This window comes from Haemaphysalis longicornis, unplaced genomic scaffold (genome assembly GCF_048455015.1).
Source record: "Haemaphysalis longicornis isolate Haplotype H1 unplaced genomic scaffold, Haemaphysalis longicornis Haplotype H1 scaffold_7, whole genome shotgun sequence".
NCBI classification, from domain to species: Eukaryota; Metazoa; Arthropoda; class Arachnida; order Ixodida; family Ixodidae; genus Haemaphysalis; species Haemaphysalis longicornis.
The window spans coordinates 138,899,871-138,925,700 of NW_027526422.1; the positions used below are offsets into that span (position 1 = coordinate 138,899,871).

The 25,830-nt window shown below is 47.4% G+C and overlaps 1 protein-coding gene across 4 annotated transcripts in view; it reads left to right on the top strand.

Moving 5' to 3' along the window:
• Positions 1–25,830, top strand: part of LOC144147061 (uncharacterized) — a 429,195-nt gene that overhangs the window by 239,847 nt on the left and 163,518 nt on the right. For all 4 annotated transcript variants that reach the window (XM_077679096.1, XM_077679095.1, XM_077679098.1 and 1 more), the window contains exon 11: positions 17,929–18,062. In XM_077679096.1, the coding sequence (XP_077535222.1) occupies positions 17,929–18,062 (134 nt within the window). The remainder of the gene's footprint in view (positions 1–17,928; positions 18,063–25,830) is intronic.

Genomic DNA, 25,830 nt, shown 5'->3' on the forward strand with positions numbered 1-25,830 from the left:
TTTTCACACTGAACATACGGAATTTGCACCGAGCTAGTCCAGAGAGCACCAGACGGAAGCCGCAGCCCCAAGTGCAACACCGGGTCGACAATTTTTAATGCTGTTTTTGTTACTGATTAATATACAAAACTGCTATGGTCTAAACGGGAAATTGCTAAACTGGAAAAACTCGCAGCAGAAGTTGCTTGCCAGCAGCATAAGAGAAATGTGACAGAATCTAGGGGATAATAATTGTTTTGAGGCAATTTTGTTTACATTATATGTGGTATGACTATGTTTTTCGGCAAAATGCGCATCCCAAAATTGTGCAGCCTTTTCACTAAAAGCGACACACTATTCAGTTTAAAGTTAGGATCTCATTACAAACCCAGCCTTTTCGAGAACACAACCCAAGTGCCTTTGCCTGGGTTCACCGGAAATCCTTTTTTTATCTGCCCAGGACGCACTCTTTTGACACTACGCTGAGCTATGCCTTCTCATACTGGCAGGTTATATGACTTCAAAGACGTCGTCTACTTATACTGAATAAGGAATTTTTGTTTTGTAGAAATGCCCCGCCTATTGAGTTTACTATAACCAATGTGCCGATCAGAACACCACCTTGACGCACGCCATTTTTCTCCACGTGAAACTTTGAGGGTGCTGATCCAATTCTGACGCGAAATGTTCATTCAGAAATGTAGCTACTAGGCGCGTTCAACATGTTGCCTGAACCAAAAAAATTATTCAGGTCCTCACAGTTCGGTATCCCAAAGAATGACTTCAGAATCCTAAGCGATATATTATGCCTTCTCGAGTTGAAAACCACCGTCACACAAAATTGTTTATAAGCGAAGGCACCCTTGAAGTATAACTCAAAGGCCACAAGTTAATCCTTTACCCGCCGCGGTGGCTCAGTGGCTAAGGCGTTGCGCTGCTAAGCACCAGGTTGCAGGCTCGATTCCCGGCTGTGGCGGCCGCTTTTCTTATGGAGGCGAAATGCAAAAACACCCGTGTGTTTGAGACTTCGGCGTACGGTGAGATACGCAGGTGGTCAAAATTAATCCGGAGCCCTCCACTACGGCGCGCCTCATCACCTGTGTTGCGTCGGCGCGTTAAACCCTACAATCAATTAACAAAAAAAGTCAATCCTTCGTGGAGCGGGCTTCCCTGAAGCCACCCAGGCAGATCTCGACAACAGCGTTGCACTGCAAAAAGTATATAAGTGTCCTGTTCATCCTCCTCTCGAGCAGCGTCCACAGGCAGCTTGTCAGTGCGATGGCCTGATAAATAGCAGGCGAAGACAGGTCTTTCGCATCTTTTAAGAGAGCCACCAGTATCGCCTCGGTCAATGACCTCGGTAGGTGCCCCTAAAGCCGGATGTTCATATAGGTGTAGGAGTATTGCAAGGGTGTCGACTTCTGGGTGTTATGGTGTATGTAATCTTGTCAGCGCCAGGTGCTCGAGGCATACATGTGTTCTGAGGGGGCGTCATCGCATCAATAAAAACGGGTTATTGTACGAAGAGTGCGACGTATTGTTGCCACACAAGGACTTTTTTTCGCAAGACATTTTGTTTCTTGAAGGTGTTTATCTAGCGGGCGGAACTAAACACATGTTGGAAGCCTTGTGCAAATGTGTTACTCTAGTCTTCAAGTGCATCCCTTGTTGTTCTGACCAGAAACAAGCTAGGTCTCTGCTGTCTTTTTAGTTGACGTATTGGCGTCCATTTCTTCTGTGTGTGTCTGTATCAGTTTATGTGTGTCAAGAAGGCGGGCTATTGCTATCGTTTTGCCCTTTTGAATAAAATTAGGTAATCTGATGGGGGTATCAACGGTGGAAACTCCGGGCTTTGATCTTGGCCTCTTGCGCCCACCTACAGTCATCTTTCCACCGAGGGCTTCTTTGGTTGCGCAAAGCATTGAAGCATCAGTCATGAACTTTTCAGCTGCGTCGAGGATGTACGCCGCATTAGGTCGGGCTGCCCCGTCCTTGTGTAGGCGGGTTATGGATGTGTAGTGCAATCAAGGTGTCTCTGTGAATGTATTACTGTTTGGTCTTGCCTTGATAAACTAGCTGTGGGAAGCTTAACTGCTATGGCGTTTACGTATTTCTGTTAGTGCGGTTAGGAAGTGGTCACCACAATGTGGGTTGGCGCCAATACCACACTCAAAAAATAGAAAAAGAACTGCAAAGCCAATACCCATGTACAGGTATAAAACATTTTGTGTCCTAAGGCATGGTATGTATGCTGTTTCCCTTTGAATAGGCATACTGCGGAGGGTGTAAGCAACTTTTCGATAGCGCACTCGGTCATCTATGCCAGAAGAGCCCCAGAGTGCATTATGTGTACCAAAGTAGCCTGCAAATATGAAGGTTTCAAGAAGCTTATCTACCCGTCCCTGAAAATTCCCGCTTGGCAAGTTATATTATGGTGTAATTTAACTACAGCATGCCGTTATTAATCTAATAAACACTATAGTACGAACTGCTACAGCCTTTTGGACAGGGTTCAAGGTGACAGAATTACATGCTAATAAAATTCTGATGACAATGGCCACATCACAAGAGGAGTGTGGGCAGCCATCTCTGTCATTTCCAAATACTTCGTAACTAATAAGGACGTTTGTCTGTTTACCCCAAAGATGCGTTTATAGCAGGCACATGATGCTTGGCTGAATAGAATGCATTATCTTGTACACATCACCAAGATTTCTTGGAAGGCCTCTACAGTTCCATTGAAAATTATTTCCTCTTCCCCCATTTCAGAGCTAGGGGAGTTTAGATTTCTTATTTAAGGTCTTTGGGGACTGTGTTCCTCGAGAGGATTTTTTGAATCGCTGAAGGGTTCAGCGAAGCCACCCGTTCTTTTCGCTGCCATCCAGCCTGGAAAGGTTCGATGTCAATCCCATCACCAGATGTTCTTGGGGGTGCTCGGCAGACCGGGGTCCAAGGGCGTAGCTCCCGTTCGAGTGCCCTTCGTTACAGCCACGCCAGTCTCAGGCGTCGGCAACGCCACGGGTCGCACACGTGGTGCGGCAGGGGTAACAATCGCTGTGGTTGGGCCGACGTCCATGTCCTCGGCGCCCTCAGGTTAACTGGGGGGGGGGGGCGGGCAAAAAGCAGCGACGGCAGTATCTGTCCCTTTTGTGCTTGTTACCATTGCAACCGTTATGGGCTTTCCCTGCGGCGGGGTGGCGGGTTGGCGGATCTGAGTCAACCCAAGGGGGCGGGGCAGAACGAGATTAGCCTCGCTAACCTAGGTCACCGCCGAAACCACACGCTGCTCTGAACCTGGCGAACTTTGTGGGCGTACTTCCCCAGAGGGAAACAGGCGAACCCCTTCAGCGACTCTGGGAAGGAGGGGCTGTTTCTAACCTTGCTGTTTATTATCTTATTTTCAAGCTTAAACATTTCACCAGTGCGGTAGCATACTGGGTGGGGTCCCCGACAATTGCTGCACGTAAACTGTTACAAATTTAAACCTTCTGTGTGTAATAGTTATTAACACATTTGGCCCACGTTGTTCTGCCAGGACGGGAGTTGGTAGCATTACCGCAGCACGGGCACTTAAAACAGCTCCGTTGGATCTGAATGGGCGGTCGTACGGAACAGCGTATGAAGTGTCTGGACTCGTCGACTTATGCAGTGGGAAGACAAGCTGTTTTTTGATTATTTTTTGTTGTCGTGGTATGTCCTTGTACGCCTAACACAATTAACACCCCTATCATTAGGGGTGTTACAGCTTGCTATAGAACGTATTACAGCTTGCTGTGCCGATCTGGCAGAGGTGTTTTAGGGGTGTCTGAGTGTGGGTGTTGTATCATGGTGCAATCACTTTTGTCTGCACCTGAAGCCGAAGCCTTACATGGGGACAGAGCAGCCTTCAGCTCATGAAAAGAAAAAGAATTGTAGGAAGTGTGCATCTTGTTGGTATCATGCAGGGACTTCTTTTCTGCAGATGTTTTGTGTTTTCTGAAAGTGTGTGTGTAGTGTGGTGAACTTGACACGTGTTCAAAGTGTTGTACATGTGTGTTAGCCCTGTCTTCGACTTTTTCCCCTGTTGTGCTAACCAGGGGCAGGCTATGTGTCTCTTGTCCTTTGAGCTTACGTATATGTGTCCAGACTGTGTGTGTCTGTTATGAGTTTCTGGATGTCAAGAAGGTCTGCCAACTCTCGTTTTGCCCCACGGCGCACACGTTTAACAAACGCCTTTGCCTGTTTGAACGATTTCCCGATGTGGGGTACCGACGAAGGATATCCCAAGCCTTATTCTGGGCCTCTCGCGTCCGGCTACAGGCCCCATTCCACCACGGCCTCCTCTGGTTGCGCGGGGCACCAGAGGCTTGGAGAAAGGACTTTTCGGCAGCGTCGACGATGTGCCAAGTGAGGACTTGGGTAGCTTCTTCCTTGTGTAGGTTTCTGGTCGAGGTATAGTGTAGTTTGGATGTCTCTGTAAATGTATTCCTGTCGGCTCTTGCTTCATTGTACCTGTTTTGGGAAGATGGACTGCATATGCCTTAACTCTTTATATTAGTCACGTGGGGAAGTGGTCACTACCATATGAGTCAGTGCCCACACCCCACTCGAGAAGATGAAAAGAATTGCGAAACCAATAGTCAAATCAAGGCATGAATATATGTTGTGTCCCATGTTATGGTATGTGGGCTGTTTCTTGTTGAAAAGACAGGCTCCAGAAGATGTTAAAACTTCTCTATCATGGGTCCCCGGGAATCCATACGAGAAGAGCCCCAAAAAGAATGGTGAGCATTAAGGTCGCCTGTGAGGATGTACGGTTCGGGCAGCATGTGAACCAGACCATCGAATTCAGAGCTCGAAAGGGCAAGACTAGGAGGAATGTAAAAGGAGCATTCTGTTATTAACCTAATAAATATTATTATGCAGATTGCTACAGCCTCAAGGACAGTGTTCAGAGTGATAGGGAGGCATGCTAAGGATATCCACGCAATTATTGGCACAGCACCAGAACAGTGTCTGCAGCCAACTCTATTCTTTCTGAATACCATATAGCTATTTAAGAAATTCGTGTGATTTGAATTTTAATGTGTTTCTTGGCCACAAAAAACATTCGGCTGATTGGCATGCAGAGTCTCGTACTGGTCGACAAGATTACTCAGAAGGCCTCTGCATTTCCATTCAAAAATTTTTTCTCTTCCCATTATTAGGTGTTCAGAGCGATTTAAAGGGGTCCTGAAATGCCTTCCGCCAATGCATGGATGTACATGTAACCAAATAAAGCAATGTATTAGCAATCTTCTCCTGCAAGAATTTTGTTAAAGCGATGAGTATTAGCTGAGAAATCGTAAATCGAAAACCGCGCATTATCGTCGCGCCGTATTTCCTCCTCCTTGCAACTGTTTCTTCTCTGTTGGCCTCCCCTCCCATGATGCTTCGCTCCTCAGCGGTTACGTACTTCCGCTATTGCGCTCCCACAGACTGCCGTCTGCTACGGGTCAGCTCTTTCGGCTTTTTCATCTTTGTTGACACCATGGACACTTCTCTAAAGGCTGGAAAAGCGAACGAAAGACCTGGCCGCATGTGTGCGGCCTGGCCTTGCCCTTTCGCGGTGTACGTAGCTGCAGTTGGTATCGGCGGCGAACTCGCAGCCGCGCAGGGACAATCGTGCGCTCGTTCCCTTTGGTGCACCGCGCACTGTTTATCCAGAAAGCGCGGTCTCAGATGTGGGCCCGCTGGTGCCGGGTCTTATTTTGCGGCGGTTGTAATTCCTACGACCGGCGGCATGTGAAAAAAAGACATTTTAAACCGACACAGAACCCGTGCACAAAACGCGCCGGATCGGTTTGCTTTTTCAGTGGCAATGAACGGAAGGCGCAGAGCAAACCAACGCCGCACTCGAGCAGCGAACATCCGTGTTCTGCCAAGCTGCACCCGTGTGTTGGATTCAATACTGATGGGAAAGCGTTGTTTGAACTTGTTTTGATAGTCGTAAAATGTTCAGGCACTCCGGCACTCCGCTAGCAGATCAGCCGGCGAGTCATTTCGGAAAACATTTAACAGATGGCGCCGTATGCATTAGCATGTCGCAACGCAAAACTGATGAGACGTTCTACTAAAACTCCCCTCGCGATGTTTACGTAGCGGGACGCAAAAATGTATCGTTTAGCGTATGCAAAGGCACAAACGCTGTACTAAAACTCTCTATTAGCAGCAAAGTAGCGTGCGTACGTGAAGCTGCTTCCGTTTACAAAGCTGCACGCCGAGCGCTTACGTTTCAAACATAGTGACATCGTTTAAATACACCCGCAAGCACAGTGTACGTAGTCACATATCAACCGTATGCTCAGGCGACAAGCAAGAGCTTATTTTATGTGGGGCGGAGATTGCGCTTAAAGGCCCGTTCGCACTTGCGACAAAAGCGAGCGAAAGCGATGGGAATTTCGTCGCTTTGTCGCGCGACGATCGTGTTTGTCGAATTTTCGGGAGAAATGTTCGTCGCGCGACAGAATTCCCGTCGCTTTCGCTCGCTTTCGTCGCAAGCGGGATTGGACAGTTCTGCCGCTGCCGTCTGCTACGCAGCGCGGAGGCAACCGCGCGATCTGCTCGGGCCGGACGAACGCGCACACTCCCGCACGGCAGCGCCCCAAGCGGCAGCCGGCCGCGTAGATCGCTCCCGGCGCCCGCCTGGGGCCCGCCCTCGGCACACGAGCAACACTATAGCCAGTATATTTCAGGCACAGTAATGGAGGAAAGATCTTTTGCTTCCGATGAACCAAGTTCTTTGCCCCTGTGTTTTTAAATACGTGAAGTGGTTAGCCCGTCGCCCTCACGCAGCTCTGTATCGTCGTAGCATCGCTGACTGTCCGAACGAAGCTTGCAGCTAAGCCAATGCAGCGACCGAAGCTGTGTGTGTGTGTGCATCGCCTCCTGTGTGTAGCGTTCGTTTCGCGATGAAATGCGAAGTTGTACTTCTTCGGGTGGATAGTGCTTCCCATGGTCTGGATTATCTTTCTCGAACGACGAGCGACTCAACCTCGCATGGGGTATGTGTAGTGTGCCTGGCTAAAAGCCTTCTCGCTTGCGTGCCAGAGTTCAGTGACTTGCTGTTCGTCCCCGCAAACAAGGCGCGAGGTGAGTGCCGAATTTACGACGGGCAGGAGGAAGCAACCGGTCGTCTGTCAATCGCGGTTCAGACTTGCAACGCATGTTGTGACGTTGGTTCGTTCAAAACGCCTGTCTGGTTTGTTTTGAAGTTGAATAAAATGTATGCGTCAAACCCGGGCATTCGGCTCAGGGCGTTCTCTGCGATTGCACGAAAGAAGTGCCACGGGGCTTCAACGCTTTCTTAAGGGAACGTACTCAGGTAAGAGAATATCCATGTCGTGTTATGGCCGTGTTGCATTCAATACGAACGGTTAAGCGTTTGTTTACACTTGTTTCGTTTGTCGTAAAATGTCCAAGCACTCCACTCCGCTGGCAGATCAGCCGGCGAGCCGACGCTGAGCAGACGACTCATCTCTTTGCCGGAAGTGCGTGAAAAAGCCGCCCAATAGCAGGATGTCTAGCTCATAACGAACATATGGGAATCGATGATGTAGACATGTGAAGATGGCGGCGTCCAAAAACACGAAGGGAAGGGTGTGAAAAAAGCGACAAACTTTGCAACAAAAGTGTGAGCTTTCCGCTGCGCGTAAAAGAGTAATACTTGGCACAGCTGACGTTGACGACCCAATCTAACGATTGCGCAAGTTCATTTATTGTGCTCAAAATGCCTTTCAGGGCCCCTTTAAGTGTGTTGCTTATGTATCGTCTTTCGGGGCTTGAACTCTCGGAAGAGGTTTTTCGGCCTCTCTGAAGGTTTGGATGAAGGCACCCGCTCCTTCCTCTGCGAAGCAGACAGGAAAGGTCCCACATGCATCTCCCTATCAGATTTTGGGGCGTAGCCAGTGGTACCGGACACCTGGACCTGGAACCCTTTCTGGTTTCCTTGGTTCCGGCCGCGACCGCCGAGGGCATCAGGAGTGCCCCGGGTGGCACAGGTGGTGCGGCGGAGATGGGAACTGCCGCGGATGCCTCCGTCTCCATCTCCTAGGTGACCTCACATGGGTTTTGGGCCGGTGGAGAGGAAACAGAGGATGCAGCGGCATCCCCAACAGACGTGGTTGCCACCACAGCAAGTGCATGCTCAGCGAGCGGTATCGGGACGGGGCCGGCCGCCGGAGGCAACCCTTGCGGGGGGTGGAGAAGGGGGTGGACGAGGCGGAACCAAGTCCAACTCTCGGTACATGGTCCCCGCCGAAACCAGACGACGCTCCGCCTCCTGCGAGCTGCGTCTGTGTACCTCCCCAGAGGGAAAGAGCCGAACCTCTTCCGCGCCTCTGGGAAGATGTTTTCCGTGATTTTGAGGTTGATGATGTTTTTTTATCTTGAACATTTCACACGTGCGGAAGTACGCAGTATCAGGTCCATGAGAGTAGCTGCTCATGAATAGTTTATCCTGCCAGTTTCTGTGTCATGATCATGTGATGAACATTTTGCACACGTTGTTTTGCCATGACCGGAGGTGGTGCCATGCCAGAACCATTTGCTCTTGAAACAGCGCCAACGGGTTCGGGATGTACGGGCGGACGGAACAATGAATGAAACCTTCTTTGATGAATTCTGGAAGTGTGGAACGGTGAAATGTCAAGATTATGTGGTTTGTTATGATTTTCTTGTCATCATGCCGCATGGTGGTGCGTCTCACTGCCGTCACGACATGGCCTTTCAGGCCATCGAGCAGATCGGCTTCCGGCTCATTTATCAGATCTGTCTCAGAAATCCCACCCTGAGTGCTTTTGAAGCTACGGTGGGGTGTGACTCTGATGGCCAGATCTGCCATGCGATTCTCGGTAAGGAGGCTTGTGGCTTGCTGGTAAGTGCTTACATCGAACATGAATTTGCCGGTTCTCAGTTTCTTGCCTTCCTAAGACTTGCCCAGGATGCTTTCCGGAAATTTAGGGATAAGGAACGCTTAGTGGGAGGAGATAGGGTTTGACTTGTCAAGTGATTCAATAATCGAAAAGCGGGGATAGTTAACCGGCTTCGGGAAACGAATGGCTGGAAGTGGTGGAAATATTACTTCGGTGCGGCCCCTTCTCAGAAGCAGGGAACGGGGGTACTTTGTTCTCAAACCTTACACTGATAGCTTGATAGGTCCCGGAGCTCCCTGCCTGGTAAACAGACAGGGAGCCCATCCGCCGGAGCTTGACCCGGGCTCCAACGGCCACCGTTTTAGGTTTCTCCCCTTCACCTTAAAACTCTTTACAATGGTCGGTTACAGCGTGAGTATGGGCGCTCAGGGTCCGCGGTGTCGCCAATACCGTCACCAAGATTACTCAAGGTGCCCCGTACGGGGGGAAGACCGTTGTGATGCGGGTTGTTGTGTGGATGAGGAGGTCAAGTTTCACTCGCGAAGAAGAAGCGAGGCACGTGACGTCAGACAAGGACAACGTATATTAACGGGACAGAACTAAAAAAATACACAATTAACTATGACCTAATCTAATCAAAGGACTAGATGTCCGGCAAGACACTGTTAACTCAATAGAGTTTCCGCTCACGTCTTGCAGTCTTGCAGTACTCGGCGGTAGGAAGCTGTGGCGGTACACTTGATCGGTGTGATGGCTGCAGGCGCTGTCTCCTTGACGCTGGCGTTGGCCGCCGCAAAGTCGGGTCCCGTGCGCTAGGCTCGGGGCGCTGCCGCGGTGCCCTTGTCAACGCCGGTGCTGCGACTGATGAGTGCTTCGGCCCGGGTGCTCCGTGGCCAGTCTCGGCTGAGCTGCCTTGATGTCCGCGGGGAAGGTGCGGCTCCCAACGGAGGTTCCCCGAACGTTCTTGTCCGGCAGGTCGCTCCTCGAACCTCGTTCCTTCCGCTCTCCTGCCACGATCCTTCGGCTTCCTCCTCCTCTTTCTCTCCCGCGCCCTTCTTCGGCCTCCGCACACACATCGTCTTCCTCGCTTCCACCTGCCGACCCCTGTCCGGTGAGCAGCGCCTCCTCACAACCGTGTTTTCATGTCTTGATAGAGGGGCCAGGCCAAACAAATTGTAATTGTTCATGTTGTCCTCATGACTCCTATTAAATCAAATTTCTTTGCTAGTTATGAATAGAAGGCAGGCAAAACGGATATTGGTGACTTATTTTGTGGATAGAAAAAAAGCCTTTTTAATCGACTGGAACTACACATTCTGCAACAGGTCGCCCAAAGTAGATCTGAAGATTAACATTTCTTTCATTAGAAAAGCAATGGGGTCAAAAACTACAATCAATACGTTTTTAATAACATTTTTATTGCAACCTTCCGTAAAGATGACGTTTTCTTTTTTTCAAGAAAGGCAACAATGCAACTACAGCAACATTCATTTTGTGACAGAAACTTGATTTCAGGACAATTTATTGCGCATGCAACCAATCCATAATTCATGGGTCAGGAAAACTGTTTTTCTTAAAGCGAAGCATTATTGTTCACATGGATGGCATCTATAACAAGAGAACACCCTGCAAGAAAGTCAACTTTTTCTGAAGTTGATGATGAATGATGGTGGGTGAAGTGAAAGAAAAACGCTTCGCGTTGCCGGAATCCAACCTGGATCCCTCGCGTTATGAAGCCGGAGTCTCTCAGATTGCTCAATTTTGAGATAACCGAAACTTAGTTCAAACTCCGACGAAAGCTAAAGGATCTGTCACACGAAAGCGTCGCATTCAACCGTGGTGGTCATCCGTCTGGGCGTACAGCATTTTTGTCATTTTTAGCTTTTTAAATAACTACTCCTTACCAATGCTTTATGCCACCTGGTCAAAAGCTTTAAGCCAAAACAGGTCATCGGAAACAAGGCCACAGGCACGCCGTAAATGCCCTTACTTCCGGCAAACAATGCCAGAAAACTTAGCGAACACGTTGGGCTCCAAACGAAATTCATGCATGCTGCTCAAAAATATAATTTTATTCAAATCATGTTATACGCTATCTGTCTTACATGAATGTCACCCTAGTGCACTGTTGCCCCACCCACTAATCATGGCATGCAAAAAAATACGAAGATCAAGTCATTTCAAATAAAAATCATTCAATTGCGCTTTTTGACACACATGACGTCTTTACTCGGCAACAGCTTATTTATGCGGTCGCAAGTTGTATGAATATTTCGGATGCGTTATTCGTTAATATGAACACACATATTTTGCCTATTTATACTTCTTCACTATATCAAATACCGATATCGAATTTATATTATCACGCAAGTCCGGCTGATGCAATAAAACACGGCAATCTCATAGCCGAACTTCCGCTAAAACGGAATGTAAATAAGCAATTTTTGCCAGTTTATTCGGTACGCTGCTTGCGTTAACTGACCCAAACTTCACCTTCAAAGATCGCAGAGATAGGAGACTAGCATACGTATGCACGCATTCATGCGCAGGTTATATTTGTCGTAAATATTTACAGCCAGCTTTCATAATGGATGGTCAAATGCCTATGACGGTTTCACTGTTTTTGCAGATTAGGTACATTGGCGTCAATTATATACTTCCATCCTTGACCTAGCCATTTATATTTTTCCCTATTGAAGGGATGGCGCACAGTTGGTCTCATTTCCGGATGGTAAATTTATTTTTATCATGCTTATCCTGTCCACTTTATTTTTGTCTATAATATTCGAACGGTGTTACTGAAGCCTATTTTTCATTTCATTGATACAGCTTTTGTTAAATTCTATCTTTTCTTAGTTTTATATCGTTAATTTTTCAAAACTCTGTTGGGTAATAAACAACAAAACCTGTTACGTCCGGTACATATGCAGTGTTTTTCGTAATGCAGTTTATTACACAGTTGTGAAGTCTCAATAATTCTACAACTTCTTCTGATTTTCTTTAGCACGTCTTTTTAATTTTATATTCTTTGGGGGGATGTGTATAAGATTCACTTCTTTATTTAGGTAGCTGATTTTTGTAGAATTTTCTTTTCTCTGGTTTCTAAATTCTGGTTTTCCAAAATCGCGTTCCACCAACTACATTTCAGTTCGCTATGATAGCTACTAAACACGGTACTTTCGGCAAATATGCGTGTTTGTCCCGATCCCGGGCGTTACCCAGAAGACAAGGTAACAAATGCATTTACGTAATAACCTCCTGGCCCTAACTAATAGAAATTTCGGTTGTATACTAAATTACCTGGCAAATCAACTGCTAATTTATTGGTTGAAACTTCTGTAACAAGTTTCTTCTGATCATCCTTTAAATTACTCGCCAATATTCCAGAGTTGTGAACCAATCTTGCATGAGCACTAAACTTGTAATGTTTATCAGTCCTGAAGCTACAAATTGTATTTCAGCGGAATCTTTCTTCGTCACGCTCCGCAAGGTCATTTTTCGCTTCCTAATGACCTTGAGGCGTTCCAGCATTGAAACAGTTCTTTAAAGCGTCACATAAGGGATTGGTAAACATTGCGGTATTACTTGCGCAAATTGTACTCCGCAGTCTAGAGGATATGTTTTGACCACTGTGAGCACGTTTACGGCGAATTTATTTTGTAGAAAAATCATTTCGAAAATGATGTCCTCCTCTCTGCATCCTCGCCCATTTTCTGTGGCGTTTTCGTGTGACGTCAGGAGGAAATGAATTGGCTTGACTGCACTAATGCACTGCTCGCCGACCTTACAACGGAGTCAGTCGGCCCAGCGTTCAGTCCGCCGGCCATCGACGGGTCGTCGCCATTCGTTCGCTCAGTTGAAACTAAGCCGCAACACGTTTGTGAATGGATGAAAGTGCCTTTCTTTAGTTCATTAGTTTGTGCACTGTATTAAGCCCTACGTTGACGTCCCTCCACACAAGCGCTCCACAAACACACACGCGACACTTCGCTGACGACACTTCGCTGACTGGAAGGCTAGTAGGAAAATCTGAAGCCAATTGAAAGCGGGAGAGGAGTCAGCGAAGTTAATATAGGTACTACGGAAATACACCCACCTGAACCTTAACCGTAAAGCGTAAACGTAGGGTGCAGGAAGCGCTTTTTCCGCTGGGGGAACAAGCACAGTGGTCAGCAGCACGACCAGCCATCTGTGAACGCTTTTCCGTCTAAGAAATGCAATCGCTAGACGTAAGATATTCTGAAAATTTGGGGGGCGCTTACTGCCTGAGCGTTTTACAACAAATAGTAATTTAAGGTGCTTGAAATGCTAAAAGTAAATAAAAGTATGAACTGGTTATACATTATATATCTTATAGTTCCAACGCCACCTGCCCTAGCCCGTGTCCGAGTCGTCTGGAGCGCTAGGTATGCTATTCTAAAAGTCGCAAGTTCGAATCTGCGAGGGTAGGATTTTTTATAAGATGATTTATTTGTTTTCGGTCGCTGTTTTCTATACCGAGTTCACCATTTTTTGGGCCGTCACGTTTACTGCTCCAAGAGCGAGTTCGCAGAGCGCGCGCAGACTGACACTGATGCGCCAGCGAGTTCTCCTTAGCGTGCTGCTGCCATAAGCACCGTCTGCTTGCGTGCAGTTCTCACAGGGCAGAATCCGCAGACACTTTGTCTGGTGCAAACACGGATGAGTGAGGCAAGCTCTGAGTGAAGGGGTAAACACACGGAATTATAGCTTCTGTGGTGACGGAGAGGGCCTTAATCCACTGCGTAGGCCTCGGCAAGTGATTGGTACGATTCCAAGCCATCCTGGGAGGCTTATCTTAGGCATTTCACAGCAGACAACATGGCAGAAGCGCGGTATGACGATTACTCAGATGTATAGAATTGCCATCCAACGATAAAGTCGGATGTCAAGCCTGCTGTCTTACACACCCGAAATCGAAACCTCTTTCAAGACTAATCTTGGACATCGTCCAAACACGGTGCACCTCTTCTCGACGTCACAGCCTTTAGTTAGTGAGGCTGCCGCAGACCGAGTATGGTAGGTATCCTTCTTTCGGGCTTTATAAAATAATTACCGACTTATCAACAAAATAAACTACGAAAACTGTTAAGTTAAGCCAGTCTACGCAGTGCAAGCAGCAACGGAAGCTTGACAAATTCACTGAGGTATCCCTTTAAGGCCAAGTGAGGTGCCGCCGGTGTGTTCGCTCTGTGACTCGGCGCTGCGTTACTATGTCACAGTCCTAGGGTTTAGCGGTTGCTTCACCGGCGCATCCTTGGCCACTCATTCTCTCCATAGGTGGCGTGCCAATGCCAATGTGGAAGTGTAACAGGTGTAACCTAGATTTGACGAAAAAATTTGTCCGTAGCATTTGCACAACGCTGTAAAAAAGATCTTTCCCTATTGAAAACTGCGTTTAAAAATGTTATATCCTAACCATTTTTATCACGATAATCCGCTATCATACAGAATGAACAGATCTCTAAATGCGTTTGTCTTATATTTGTTACACCGTAGCTTAGATCACTGTTGTCAAAAGAGGAATGTCATTTAGAATTGCAGCACCATATGTAGGGCGATTTATTCGGGCGTTCATCAAGTGCTAGTAACATAGCCTAATAATAGGCAAAATAAGGTCGTTACTTCGCATGTTTTATACGGTGTAGTTAAAACAGCCATAACGCAAATGTGCTGACAAGTCATGTGAATATGGTTTTATGCGAAGTTTTATGTTTTACTCAACATGCCAGAAAATATCAACGTTTTGGATTATATTGGCAGTCTCTTGAATTCCCGAAACCTGCCGTGTACAACAATATTATACAGAGTGGTTGCATAGAGAGCAGCTAGATATTACAGGCTGTCACTGTAATTATATTCGCTGATGCCAGATTTATATTTAACATGCACTCCTGTATTTCCGGAAGCGTCCACTTTGCAGACCTCCTGCACAAAACCTCTGCCAATTCCCATGTACTTGCTTACGGCATTGTCCACAGCCCATTGGAAAAAGCGGGCGAGATTGTTTAGGTTAAATTAATTGGTGAAGCCTATCTCTTCGAATTATGCATTTCTGAGCAGATTAGGTTTATCCAATACCGTTCCTACAATGTAGCGCAAAAAGTGTCTTCTCTACTTGCGTTTTCAGTTCTTATGAGACAGTTTTATTTGCACGTGCGTACACAGTTTACATACGCAGATGTGAGAAGTATACGTAGTCCACGCGGATGTAGTTTGAAAGTGCCGTCTCCGAATTGGCACACACACTGCTTTAGCCACTCCTGATCTTACGGGCCTTTTGCTAAGGCGACGACAAACGCCACTTCGTCACGCTTAACAGCTGAAAAATCGCTCTTCTATCTGAAAAGGAAGAGGTTTTTTTATTGAAACTCTTAGGTGAGGGTAAGAACAGGCAAAGCGAAGGCGAAATTAACAGCTAAGAACCCGCTATCACACTTATGGTTTGGCGACGAAGCTGCTATCGCTGTGAGGCGCGACGACTGGGTGCCGCATTGTTGGTCATCTCTGCGTACGTGAGCTACGTAAAGACTGCAGCGTAAAAATTCGAATCTCACGTTAGTTTGTGAGACTCACAGCGACTGTTTGCGTTATCAGCATGCGCACTCATCCGTGGAAGCTGTACGTACGTGAAGCTTCTACGTACGTGAAACTAAAACTGTATATTTTGCGAATTGCAAAAAAAAACCTACGAACGATTTTACATGTGACTACCGGGCAACTGGACATATCGCAATCACGCCTTTGTTTGTGTATCAATGTGAGAAAACAAGAAATATCGGATCATCTGAGTACATGCGCCGGCCTTTGATCTGCGCTCAAGAGAAGGGAACGAGATTTGGGGCGGAATTGAAAACTGTTAATGCTGCATCGTGTGCTACGCACCCCAAAACGAACAACAGGAATGAAGAGGCTGTCCAGGCTTTTTCTTGTGAAAGCCAGGCCTAAAAGTTAGGTCCTTTTTTGCTGACGCAGAGCACAGCCTCTTTAACACCTCCAGCACTTCGCCCTTGATTAGCATGTTTCTTTGGTTCCTGGGTCATAATTTTAAAAATATGGTTTTATTTCCTTTTGTACAAAGATGGAGCGGCCGCAAAAAGCTGCGTGACAGCTTGGCGTGGCGGCTGCCTCATTTGTGAGAGCAGCCGTGGGTACAATACCAAACAGCACGTACAATGGTTACAGCACGTACATATTACACAATTGTGCGTATTTTTACAATCCAATAGGGCCACACAAGTACAAGCGTTCTTGTGTACTCCGCGGCCATTACGAATTCTGTTTGCTGAGACAATAGAATTTCATCCGCAACTGTATGAAGCTTTAAGATGCCAAAAAAGCAACAAAAGTATCGATATGCGGGTACAAACTCAGAGATGTTTACCAAACATTTCTCCGGATTAATATCGCCCTTACTTTAAAGAACGGCGATATATTGGCGGCCGGGCCTACATTGATGTCCCAGCAGACATAAAGCAGAGTGCTTAGTCGGTTCAGATGTAGAGAAACCGAAATAATAACGGAGGCTACCACATAATAATTTTCACAATGATTGACATTGAAATAATGCTGTTCTTGCTTATTTGAATTTCCCACGTAAACATTCCTGCGCAAAATCTACAAAAAATAATCGGGATGCTTGGTCGGAAATGTCTCCACTAGTGAAAAAATTTATTTATTTATTATTAGTGAAAAACTTATTAGTGAAAATTTATTTTACAAGAAAAAAACATCACTGATGACTTTCAATTAGACGTGCTGGATAAACAAACCTTCGCTATTGTTACTCAGCTGTGTTAACCTATGATGCAGGATAGCCCAAGTAAATGAAAAACGATTATGTAAGAACAAGTATATATACACCATAAGAGTACGAGGGGTTTTCTCAAATGAAGGGAATGAGATAATACTATTTAACAATATACTGCTTCTGCAGATAGATCGTTTATTTCTAGTGAATTAGGCACAATGCCCATAGCCACACTGATCGCATTTAAAGCTACAGAGCAGTGCCTGTGATACACGCATCACTTTCAAACGTATTACTCCTCGCCAAGTGCCACAGGAAAGCATTTAGGTGAAAACATGCCCCAAGGCAGTGCATAACTGCCTAGGCTCTTCGAGATGCAAAGCACATAAGAGGATAGATAGAAACCATCATGAAAGGTCACCGCGTCACACCCCCAGACAGCAGCTTTAGGTAAAGTTAAAAAATGAGTACCCTTACACTTTGTGAAGAATGGGCAGTGACCTGGCCGCAGCACAGAAAGGGTGCTAACAAAAAATCAAAGCTTTTTTGAAGACAAAACCTGTTCATCGCGAAGCCTTCTGTCATGCAACCTGAGTCAAATTCACAATCCAAATGACAAATATCTTCGGCCATGTTGGACTCGCGCCGGTGGAACGAAGTCGGATTCATAACGTGAAAAAAAAACAGTTTGAAGTGCGACTACGGCAAGTGTTCTTTTGCAACTACGCGACGTTCACGACTGCGACGCGTTCTTTTTGGAATTGCGATTACGGGCAGCAAGCCCTTGAGAAAAAACATCGCGTACTTTGGTAGGCTTCTTAAGTGTGAACATTTGAGACATTGGCTTTTGACCACAGAGCGCTTCGTGGTTCAACCACCTTTCAGTTTTTCTACGGTCATGATCATGATGAGAAAAAGCCGGCTTTTCGTGAGTGGGTTTTGGGGCAACGCTGTCATTATTGATGCATAGAACGCTTTGCTTTTAACAAGTTTGTTTTGTAATTTTGGAAATTGAATACTTCTAAATCAGTAAGCTCAAAAAAACTGTCAACTCGACTTTTATTTTAGATGACAAAGGTGGGCCTGCCATCTCCCTCCGGGAGATTTGAAGTTCCTTTCGCTTATTTTCTGTGATCGAAACAGAACCACAAAGAAGTGGGCGGCTTTACCCCGGAACTCTTTACGACAGCAGAAGGGAGCGGAAGGACACTTTAAAGTTTCGAATAGAAGAAACGGTAGTCGATCAAAAGCTTGGCTCAATTGTCTTCCACTTGGTACTCTTTACCGCAGCTCCGCAAAGAAAGCCTGCGCGCTGCCTGCTTTTCCGGCAACAAACATTTGCTCAGTGACGCGATCTCGCCTGGTTTAAACGTGGAATGTGAAGACGAAAACGGAAACAAGCCTCTTCACTACGCAGCCCACAGGTGAGTACATTCAGTTCACGTTACTTTGGAAATAAAAAGAGTAGTATCACATTTGCAGTAAAACTGAAGAGGCTAGTTTTGGGAAAGAAAAAAACTAGGGGGATTCAAGCATTTCTATAATGAATGCTGCAGGCCAATGGGTCTATTATTCGACCTATCCAAGGTACCCATTGTGAGGCACCTTTTATTAAAATAGTCATAGAATGTGCAGTACAAACTGTCAATAATATGTATTGCCTTTTTTTGGTGCGTTGAGCAATGTAGACATTTCTAAGAGATATAACTCCAAGAGCATTTCTCCAAGATTCGCGAGGTCACACATGAAAAAGATTTTATAGCATTCGTTAGAAAGAAGGTTGGTATGTAAGATTGAAGGGTGTAAGTTTCATTGGCGTGACCCTTGTTGAAGAAGTTTTCCCTGGGTCAAGGAGGGGGGAATCATCACTTGAGGATCACAGAGGAGTGGCTTCAATGTACCATTGTTTACAGTGCAAGGCGTTCGCGGTGATGGAGAGGTGGCACTTAGTATTGGAGGGGGTTCAGTATACACTTGTGTGAAGCAGAATTTGCAATGTTCTTTACAGGAGAAGTATTCCTGGAATCATAACCCATAGTGTCTGTAGAAGTATAATACTGTGCTCAAATACGACCCAATCATTCAGAATGGGTTATTGCAGGATGTTCAGTTCCAGAAATATTGTGAATGTGTGGGCGCAGTGCAGTTGTGAAATGAGGGCAAAATAGTGTGAACGCTGCACCCGGGAAAAAACAGCACATTTTCTTTTAAGTTTACGGCAACTGTGGTGCTCAATTGACATTGTCTTATTAGAATAAATGAATGCGAAGGTTTGGTTCACATCTGTAGAGTATGTACAAATGGCAAATGCGCCAAAAAGGTGTACGCTTGTTGCCTTTGACAGGCCTTATTTCTCTACAGTACGGCGACCACGCGGGACCCGTTTTGGAAGTGCACGGTTACGGGATGTCGGAGATTTTGTAAATTTATACGGCGCAGGAGACTGAGAAAAAGATGGGCCATGGTTGTCTGATTGCGAAGCGCTGGCACTCACCGGGTGGGAGGCTGATGTCAGTTTGTCTTTGAAATGTGTCGTTTGCATGTGAAAAGGAAGGCTTGTCCTGCTAACAAAAAGGACTTCAGCATTTAAGGTGGAACGTCTTCTTCAAGCCGAAGAAGCTATACCAGAGGCCTGAATTCAGTATTTACACTTCCCGGTTGTTAAGAGGCATGTCGTGTTCTTCAGATTACAGTGGTACCCTGTTCATACGTTTTTCACCTGACCGGGAAAACAAAACGTAACAAGAAGGAAAATGCAGCAGTAAGAAAACCTTTGAACATGAATAGAAACAGTGTAGCATTGAGTTGCAACCATGTATTCCTGCAACTCTGCTTTGGAACCTTAAAAAACTCGAGAATGTAGGATTGCTGCTTTTAGCGATCATTGGAAAACGCAACGCGTAGCAACGCAAAGTACCTAGCGATGTATTCTCACTTCTGCACTGGCTGCTCGTCTACTGCGTTTAGTACGTCAAGGTTTTCCTGAAGGTGAAGCACCTCCCATTTTCGCCATGCTATCACGGCAGGAAAAAATTCGCGGTTGCAAGTTCAACGGTGTTCCAAATGTTGAAGCGCACAATGACGACGAGAGCGCGTGTTATTCTTGCGGCTGTGCTTTTATGGCAAACACGCACTGCCAGAATGAGTACACAGTACTCATGAATATGACAACTCGTGAATATACAGTACTCATGAAGATTATGTACTCGTGAGTATACACAGTACTCATGAGTACATAGTAATGATGAGTGCAGCACTCATGAGCACAATACTCATGAATACTGTAATTGCTAGTGCTTGCACTCGTGAGTACAGTAGTTCAAACAAGTTTTATCACGAACTGAAGTTTGGACGCGTGTGTACGAGTCGCAAACTTTTAGAGATGCCGTTGTGCAACTTCACTCTCAAGGATGGTAAAATCAGGCAACGAAAACTGCGCCTGTCTCCTTTCCCGGTCGCTATTTGGCGCTGTTAGCGTTTTGCGGTGGTGGGTCGCTAGGGGGTCACGGTCAAAAGGGGAAAACGAGAGGGTGACGGCCTGGCGGTCCACGCGGCCGCAGTTGCTCTGTTTCTACGGCCCAGTTATTTTTGTTTACAAGCACGCGGCCTAGGAACACGTGGCTGCTCAGTTTTGCTTGCTCCGTTCAAGTTTTTCTAGGGTAGAGGCGGTCCCAAGCAACGAGGAACGTCCGTGGGACGTCCCCATTACAGCCGAACGTCCAAGGCCCAGATTAGACGGTGACTGTACGTACATGTTTGGACGCACATTTTCGGTGTACAGTTGACATCCAAAAACGAATGTGCAAGTCCCAATGACCTCCGCCAATGGACATAAAAAGTAAATATGAAGCTTCAAATAATGGCGTAAATTAAATCAACATGAGAAAATGAAAAACCTATTGTGCTTTTCAACTAAAAAGATTTTGTACATCAACACCCTGTCTTATAGGTTGCGTCTCGTTTGCATATTTTTAATATTAAACGGAATTTTTAAAACTTTTTGGAGCATTTCATCAAGTCCAACTACGATCACTTTGGGGAAGGATATTTAGGAATTGAGAAGCGCTTACGAAACATGTGAACAAGTTCACTGTGTTCATGTATGCTGTCTGCCCGGTAGTGCGTTAGCCTGGCGTGGTGTACTATTTGTTGTAGGAACATTTGCTTCTTGTTATGTGCTTCTGGAACTTTTTACTGAACATCCAAAATACAACTTTCGGACGTCCGACCGGATGTACGGAAGTGTCAAAAGCAGACGTCCCACGTACGTACATGGTACGTCCATCAGCCCTGAAACGGACGTCATACGGACGTCCGCTAGAGCCAGAATGGACGTACGGGTGGGGGCTGCTAACCCTTGGATGACGCTTTAGGGGGCCTGCTAACAATGCATGCCCTATGCGCACTGAATTCGCTCTTTTTTGGTCTTCAGCAGTCTCCCTAGATGCACGTCACGCTGTGTAGTCGTTTCATTACCCGAACCGCTAATTGAAATTGTCGAGATTAATTTACGTAATTCGCGTCAAACCGACTGTATGGTTTCTGCCACCGAAATTGTCCGCGGCTTTCCGCTGTGCGCATTCAAGCAATAATATAACTCATGTATGTTCGGCCATCGCGTTTTACTAAGCTCCCGGTTGAAAAAATTTGTTCAGGTTCGCTAGTACTGTGGTCTCGTGGCGTGCCATTTACACGCGCGTATATCGCCCCAGCACGCGGATGCGGCGGCGGAATTTGGCCCTAAAATGGAAATGAAATATTCGAGTACACCTGAGCACGTTTGAGAGTTGTCAATCGGGAATCATATTGCCAAGTTGAATGCGTGCGAAGCCTTGTTTCGCCTTGCATATTTTATCTAAGAGCACTGGCATCTTGCCGCTGGAGCTGCGCTTTGCTGTTGAATGGCTTTGCTTTCGAATGGCAACCCGCTTCTCGTTTATGTCAACGTTCAATGATGAAGCTGACGACGATGGTGCATTTCGGTGGTTGTTCTTCCCGTACCTTCATCTGCTGTTTAGTGGCCGGGCGGCTGCCCCTAACTAGCAGCTACTGCCGAGTTTAATCTCGCACTGTCGAAAGCCTCGTGAAGGGCCTCATGAACGCCAACCCCAGACGCCGCGTTTGTCGCTTAGCTCGCGTCTTAGGAACGTCGCGTAAAATATGTGGCTCGCACATAACGACGCTACCGCACTTTTTCATTGATATTTGTTAGCTTCGTCAACGCCGCTCGAGATAAGAGCTGCAGATTTCTACTGTGCACCAACAACGCACCAACAGGGCAATACAGTGACTTCAGTGGAAGCTATCACGCCTCCGAAAAATTACACCACCTTCCCACGTGGGAACCCTGAGGGGATGCAAAGCCGTGGAGTATTAGCGTGTTAATTCGTTGTTAAAGTAGTAGTAGCGTAGTAGCGTATTAACTGTCTTCTTTATTTATCGAGTTGTGGGGAACGTTTTGCGGCCTGCCGTTCTCAAAGCGAGGAATCCGCTATTCGTCGCTGGCGTTTCGAAACGTCGTCCCGTTGCCTAACGCCATCTGGATGAGCTACTCCCCGCTGGCGTTTCAAAGCGGCTTCTCGTTGTTGAAGCGAGGAATCCGCTGCTCGACGCTGCCGTTTACGTTCGACATCGCGAGCTCTCCTCTGTGAGCCTTGTTTTCGGAGGTGCTCGCGGTTCTGACAGTGTGCTGGCTGGCGCTAGTTGAAGGTGCGCCAGCCAGTTCGCTGACGGAATCGTTGGCGTCCATTTGCAGTCATCAGACTGCGCAGTACCGGACAAGCAATTGCGCGGAGTGCAGACGGGTTTATTTGCAGAGGAGAGGGAGTGGCGAGGAGGAGCAACGCACATGCGCGTGATTGGACAGCTCGTGTGCAGAGGTGAGAGGAGGAGCAGCGCGCTAGCGCACAGGTACTGGGAAAGAAAGGAGGGGAGATAGAGTGGCGTTATCACAGCTGTTGTGGAGAGGAGGAGAGGTGTGGACGCCGGACGACGGAGGGTAGACTAAGAGATGCTTTGCATCTAAACACTACTGCAAACTATCTCACCGAGTATACAAAGCACGGCAGAGCAGTTGGACGGTGGTGTGACGTTTGCCAGGCACCGGTAGTAGCCGGGTGCACTGTGGCCCTCGAGTGCGAGCGATACACGCTCCACGCAACCACCCCCCAAAGACACCCACACACACGCGGTAGGTATAAGGCCATCTTAGCTCAATCACGACTGTTCCGACGTTGCTTTGCTCAGTGCGCTATCGACTTATCGTAGAGCAGAGCGATATATTAGTCAAGCCGATGGTGATTCTGAGCTGCATTTATATTCAATACATGCAACGTATCAACAGCGTTTCTCAACTCAGTGCCTCCAATCACATGCCGCCGCAGTGCCGCTGCTTCCGGACTGGTTTTATACCCCCGAGCTTCTGTTGGAGCCGCGCACACTCCGAATCCCTCCAATCAGGACTATCGATGGCCGCACATGAATCCGGTGAAGGGATGCAAGGCGATTTTGTTAGCCGCCACGACATGGAAAGGAAAGGCGCCTCACCGGCGCCCTCTCCAGGACCGATTTGCTCCGTGTGTTCCGCGAGCCGTTCGTCCCAGGCATGGTTCGGTCCAGACATGGCGATGGGAAAGGAGAGCAGACTCGACGGCGCCGTTTCCCATCAGGTTGCGGCACGTCTGCTGCGGGTGGTTTGAGCGAGGCGTGAATCGGGCCCACCGTAGGCACGTCGTCAGGTGCAGCGAATTTGTATCGGACGCTCCGGACCAACAACACACACACGCAAACAAAAATGAGTGGTTAAAGTCGAAAACGTGTGCGTTTTGCCCGGGCTCTCAATGGAACTAGGCATTACGACGCGTTGCGCCCCTGCCTTGTCCCTATCTCGCGGCGGGACCTCCCTCCTTGGCATCGCGCCCCCTAGAAGGTTTTAAAGGAAAGCTTTTTACCTCTACCCCATCAAGGGTTCTTTTGCGACCGTTGGTGTCAACAGAAAACTCAGCGAACAAATAAAAGAGTTTACTGGCGCCGCCAGGAATCGAACCTAGAACTAATATAGCAACAAGGCCAGAGCCCGTTGTCTTACCGATTTAGGTATGAGCCCACGCTAACACGGTGAAGACAAGTGGTTCTCCCACCAAGAACATCTACGGGTTAAACCCTTGCATTCTCGCTGAATGCCACATGATAGTGAATAAAGGTAGCTACCAACCCTTGGCATCTCACAACTCGTAGGCCAATGAAATGAAGCCTCTGGCTTCCAGTATTCACGTAAAAAATTCCAGGTCCTTGTCGTCCGCCCTCAAGCCAAACGACACCTCAAGGAACACATTCAAATACTCCTTGATGGCCGGGCTTCACTGGAAGCCCCAGCAGCAAGATTCTGGGCCTACATCTTCAGGCCAACACCAAGACTTACGTTTCCTTGCAGCACCTTAAACAAAGCTTCAATAAAATCATACACATGATAAGGCCAGTTGCAACCAAGAAGCGAGGCCTCAAGGAATTCGATACCTTTCAATTAGTTCAAGCTTTTGCCCTCTCAAAATTACTTACGTCAGCCGCCTGTCTTCTTCTCGGCAAGAAGGACATAAAGATGCTTTGTATGATGATTAGAAAGGTGGTTGAGCAAGCCATTGGTCTTCCCATGAGTGCGTCCGCAGAGAGGCTGCTTAGCACGGGGCTCTACAACACAGTGGAAGAGCTGATAGAGGGCCAGCTCTTCCAGCTTCTGTCTAGAAACTCCGAATGAGCATAACTGTGGTGGGTCGCCGCATCCGTCACCAGATTGGCTGGAAAGCACAGAATGTCACTCCGCTTGATGTACTACTCGACGTTTGGCGACAAGAAATAAAGATGCTCCCTTTGCTTAGAAATATGAACCCCTCACAAGACGAGAGTCGCAAAAAGCACGGACTCAAGTGCTCAACTCCATCCTCGGTGGGGATCATGCAGTTATCTACACAGACGCCTCCCAACACCGAGGGCAGCGGTACGCCATCATTGTGGCTACCTCGAGAACCAACCTCGTTGCTTGCGCCTCACTCAAGCCCGAAGACATGGCGGCAGCAGAAGTGGCAGCCATCGTCTTCGCTCTCACTCAAGCAGGGTTTCGCAAAATTTTTACCGATTCCCAACAAGCCTACCGGAATTACCAGTCGGGTTCGTTGTCCTGACCTGCACTTCGTGTGCTAAAACTGGTCCGCACATGGTTCCATTCAGGTCATCTGGACACCCGCTCACGCTTCCATGGAGGGCAACGAATACGCCCACCATGCCTGCACTTTTACCCCCCGTGCTATGGAGCTTTACGATGACAGTCATCCTCTTGTCTCGTTAAGGGACATAACTCATCATTATCGCCTTCTGAGACAGACCCTGCCTTCGCCTTAGCATGACCTTTCCATAGAACAACAAACTACCCTTTAGCTAATATAATCCGGTTCCTTCCCACACCCGACGCGTCTTCACATAATGCACCTGATTCGCTTCGACGCTGATAGTAAATTTTGCTCAGAAGAACAAACACTCCGCCACATAATTAGAGTGTGTGACTTTAGCACTGAGCACCCTCCTCTCTTTCTGTCAACTACGGAACAACAACAATGTTGAGATGCTACTGTCTAGCCCCTCTCTGCCTACGCAGCTTCAGCTGGCGGACAGAGCACAGGCAGCACGGACTTGGTCAGCGAACGTCACAACCTCAGAAATCAGCCCTGCCACAAGCGACAAAAGACCCAACACACGCGTTTAAACCCTAACGGAACGTACTTGCTCTCCGGCACCCGCTGCACAAGCCCTAGTCCAGCGATCGAGCGGCATGACACACGTGCAGGCAGCTGCATCAACGACCAACGACACGGCCAGCGCATGTGGCACGCCCGAGCCGGAACGGACAAGATCCCCGGCACCCGCTGCTTCGATCGAGAATCACCCGACAAACGCCATTTCGTAAAAGAGGACGCAAGTGCGAGCAAGCGTACTCGCGACGTGCGGCACATTTTCGAGCCTGTTTGCGCGGGAGAGATACCGATTTTAGCATGCTCGAAACAACTGCAAAAACGAGAGCTTGAGCGACGACATGGGCACGGCAAGAACGACAACGAATGGACCCGATTCAGAGGAAGGCATCGAATGCCCTACAGATCAAGTCACGCTTACGATGCCAACGAATGTGGGCCGAACAGACGA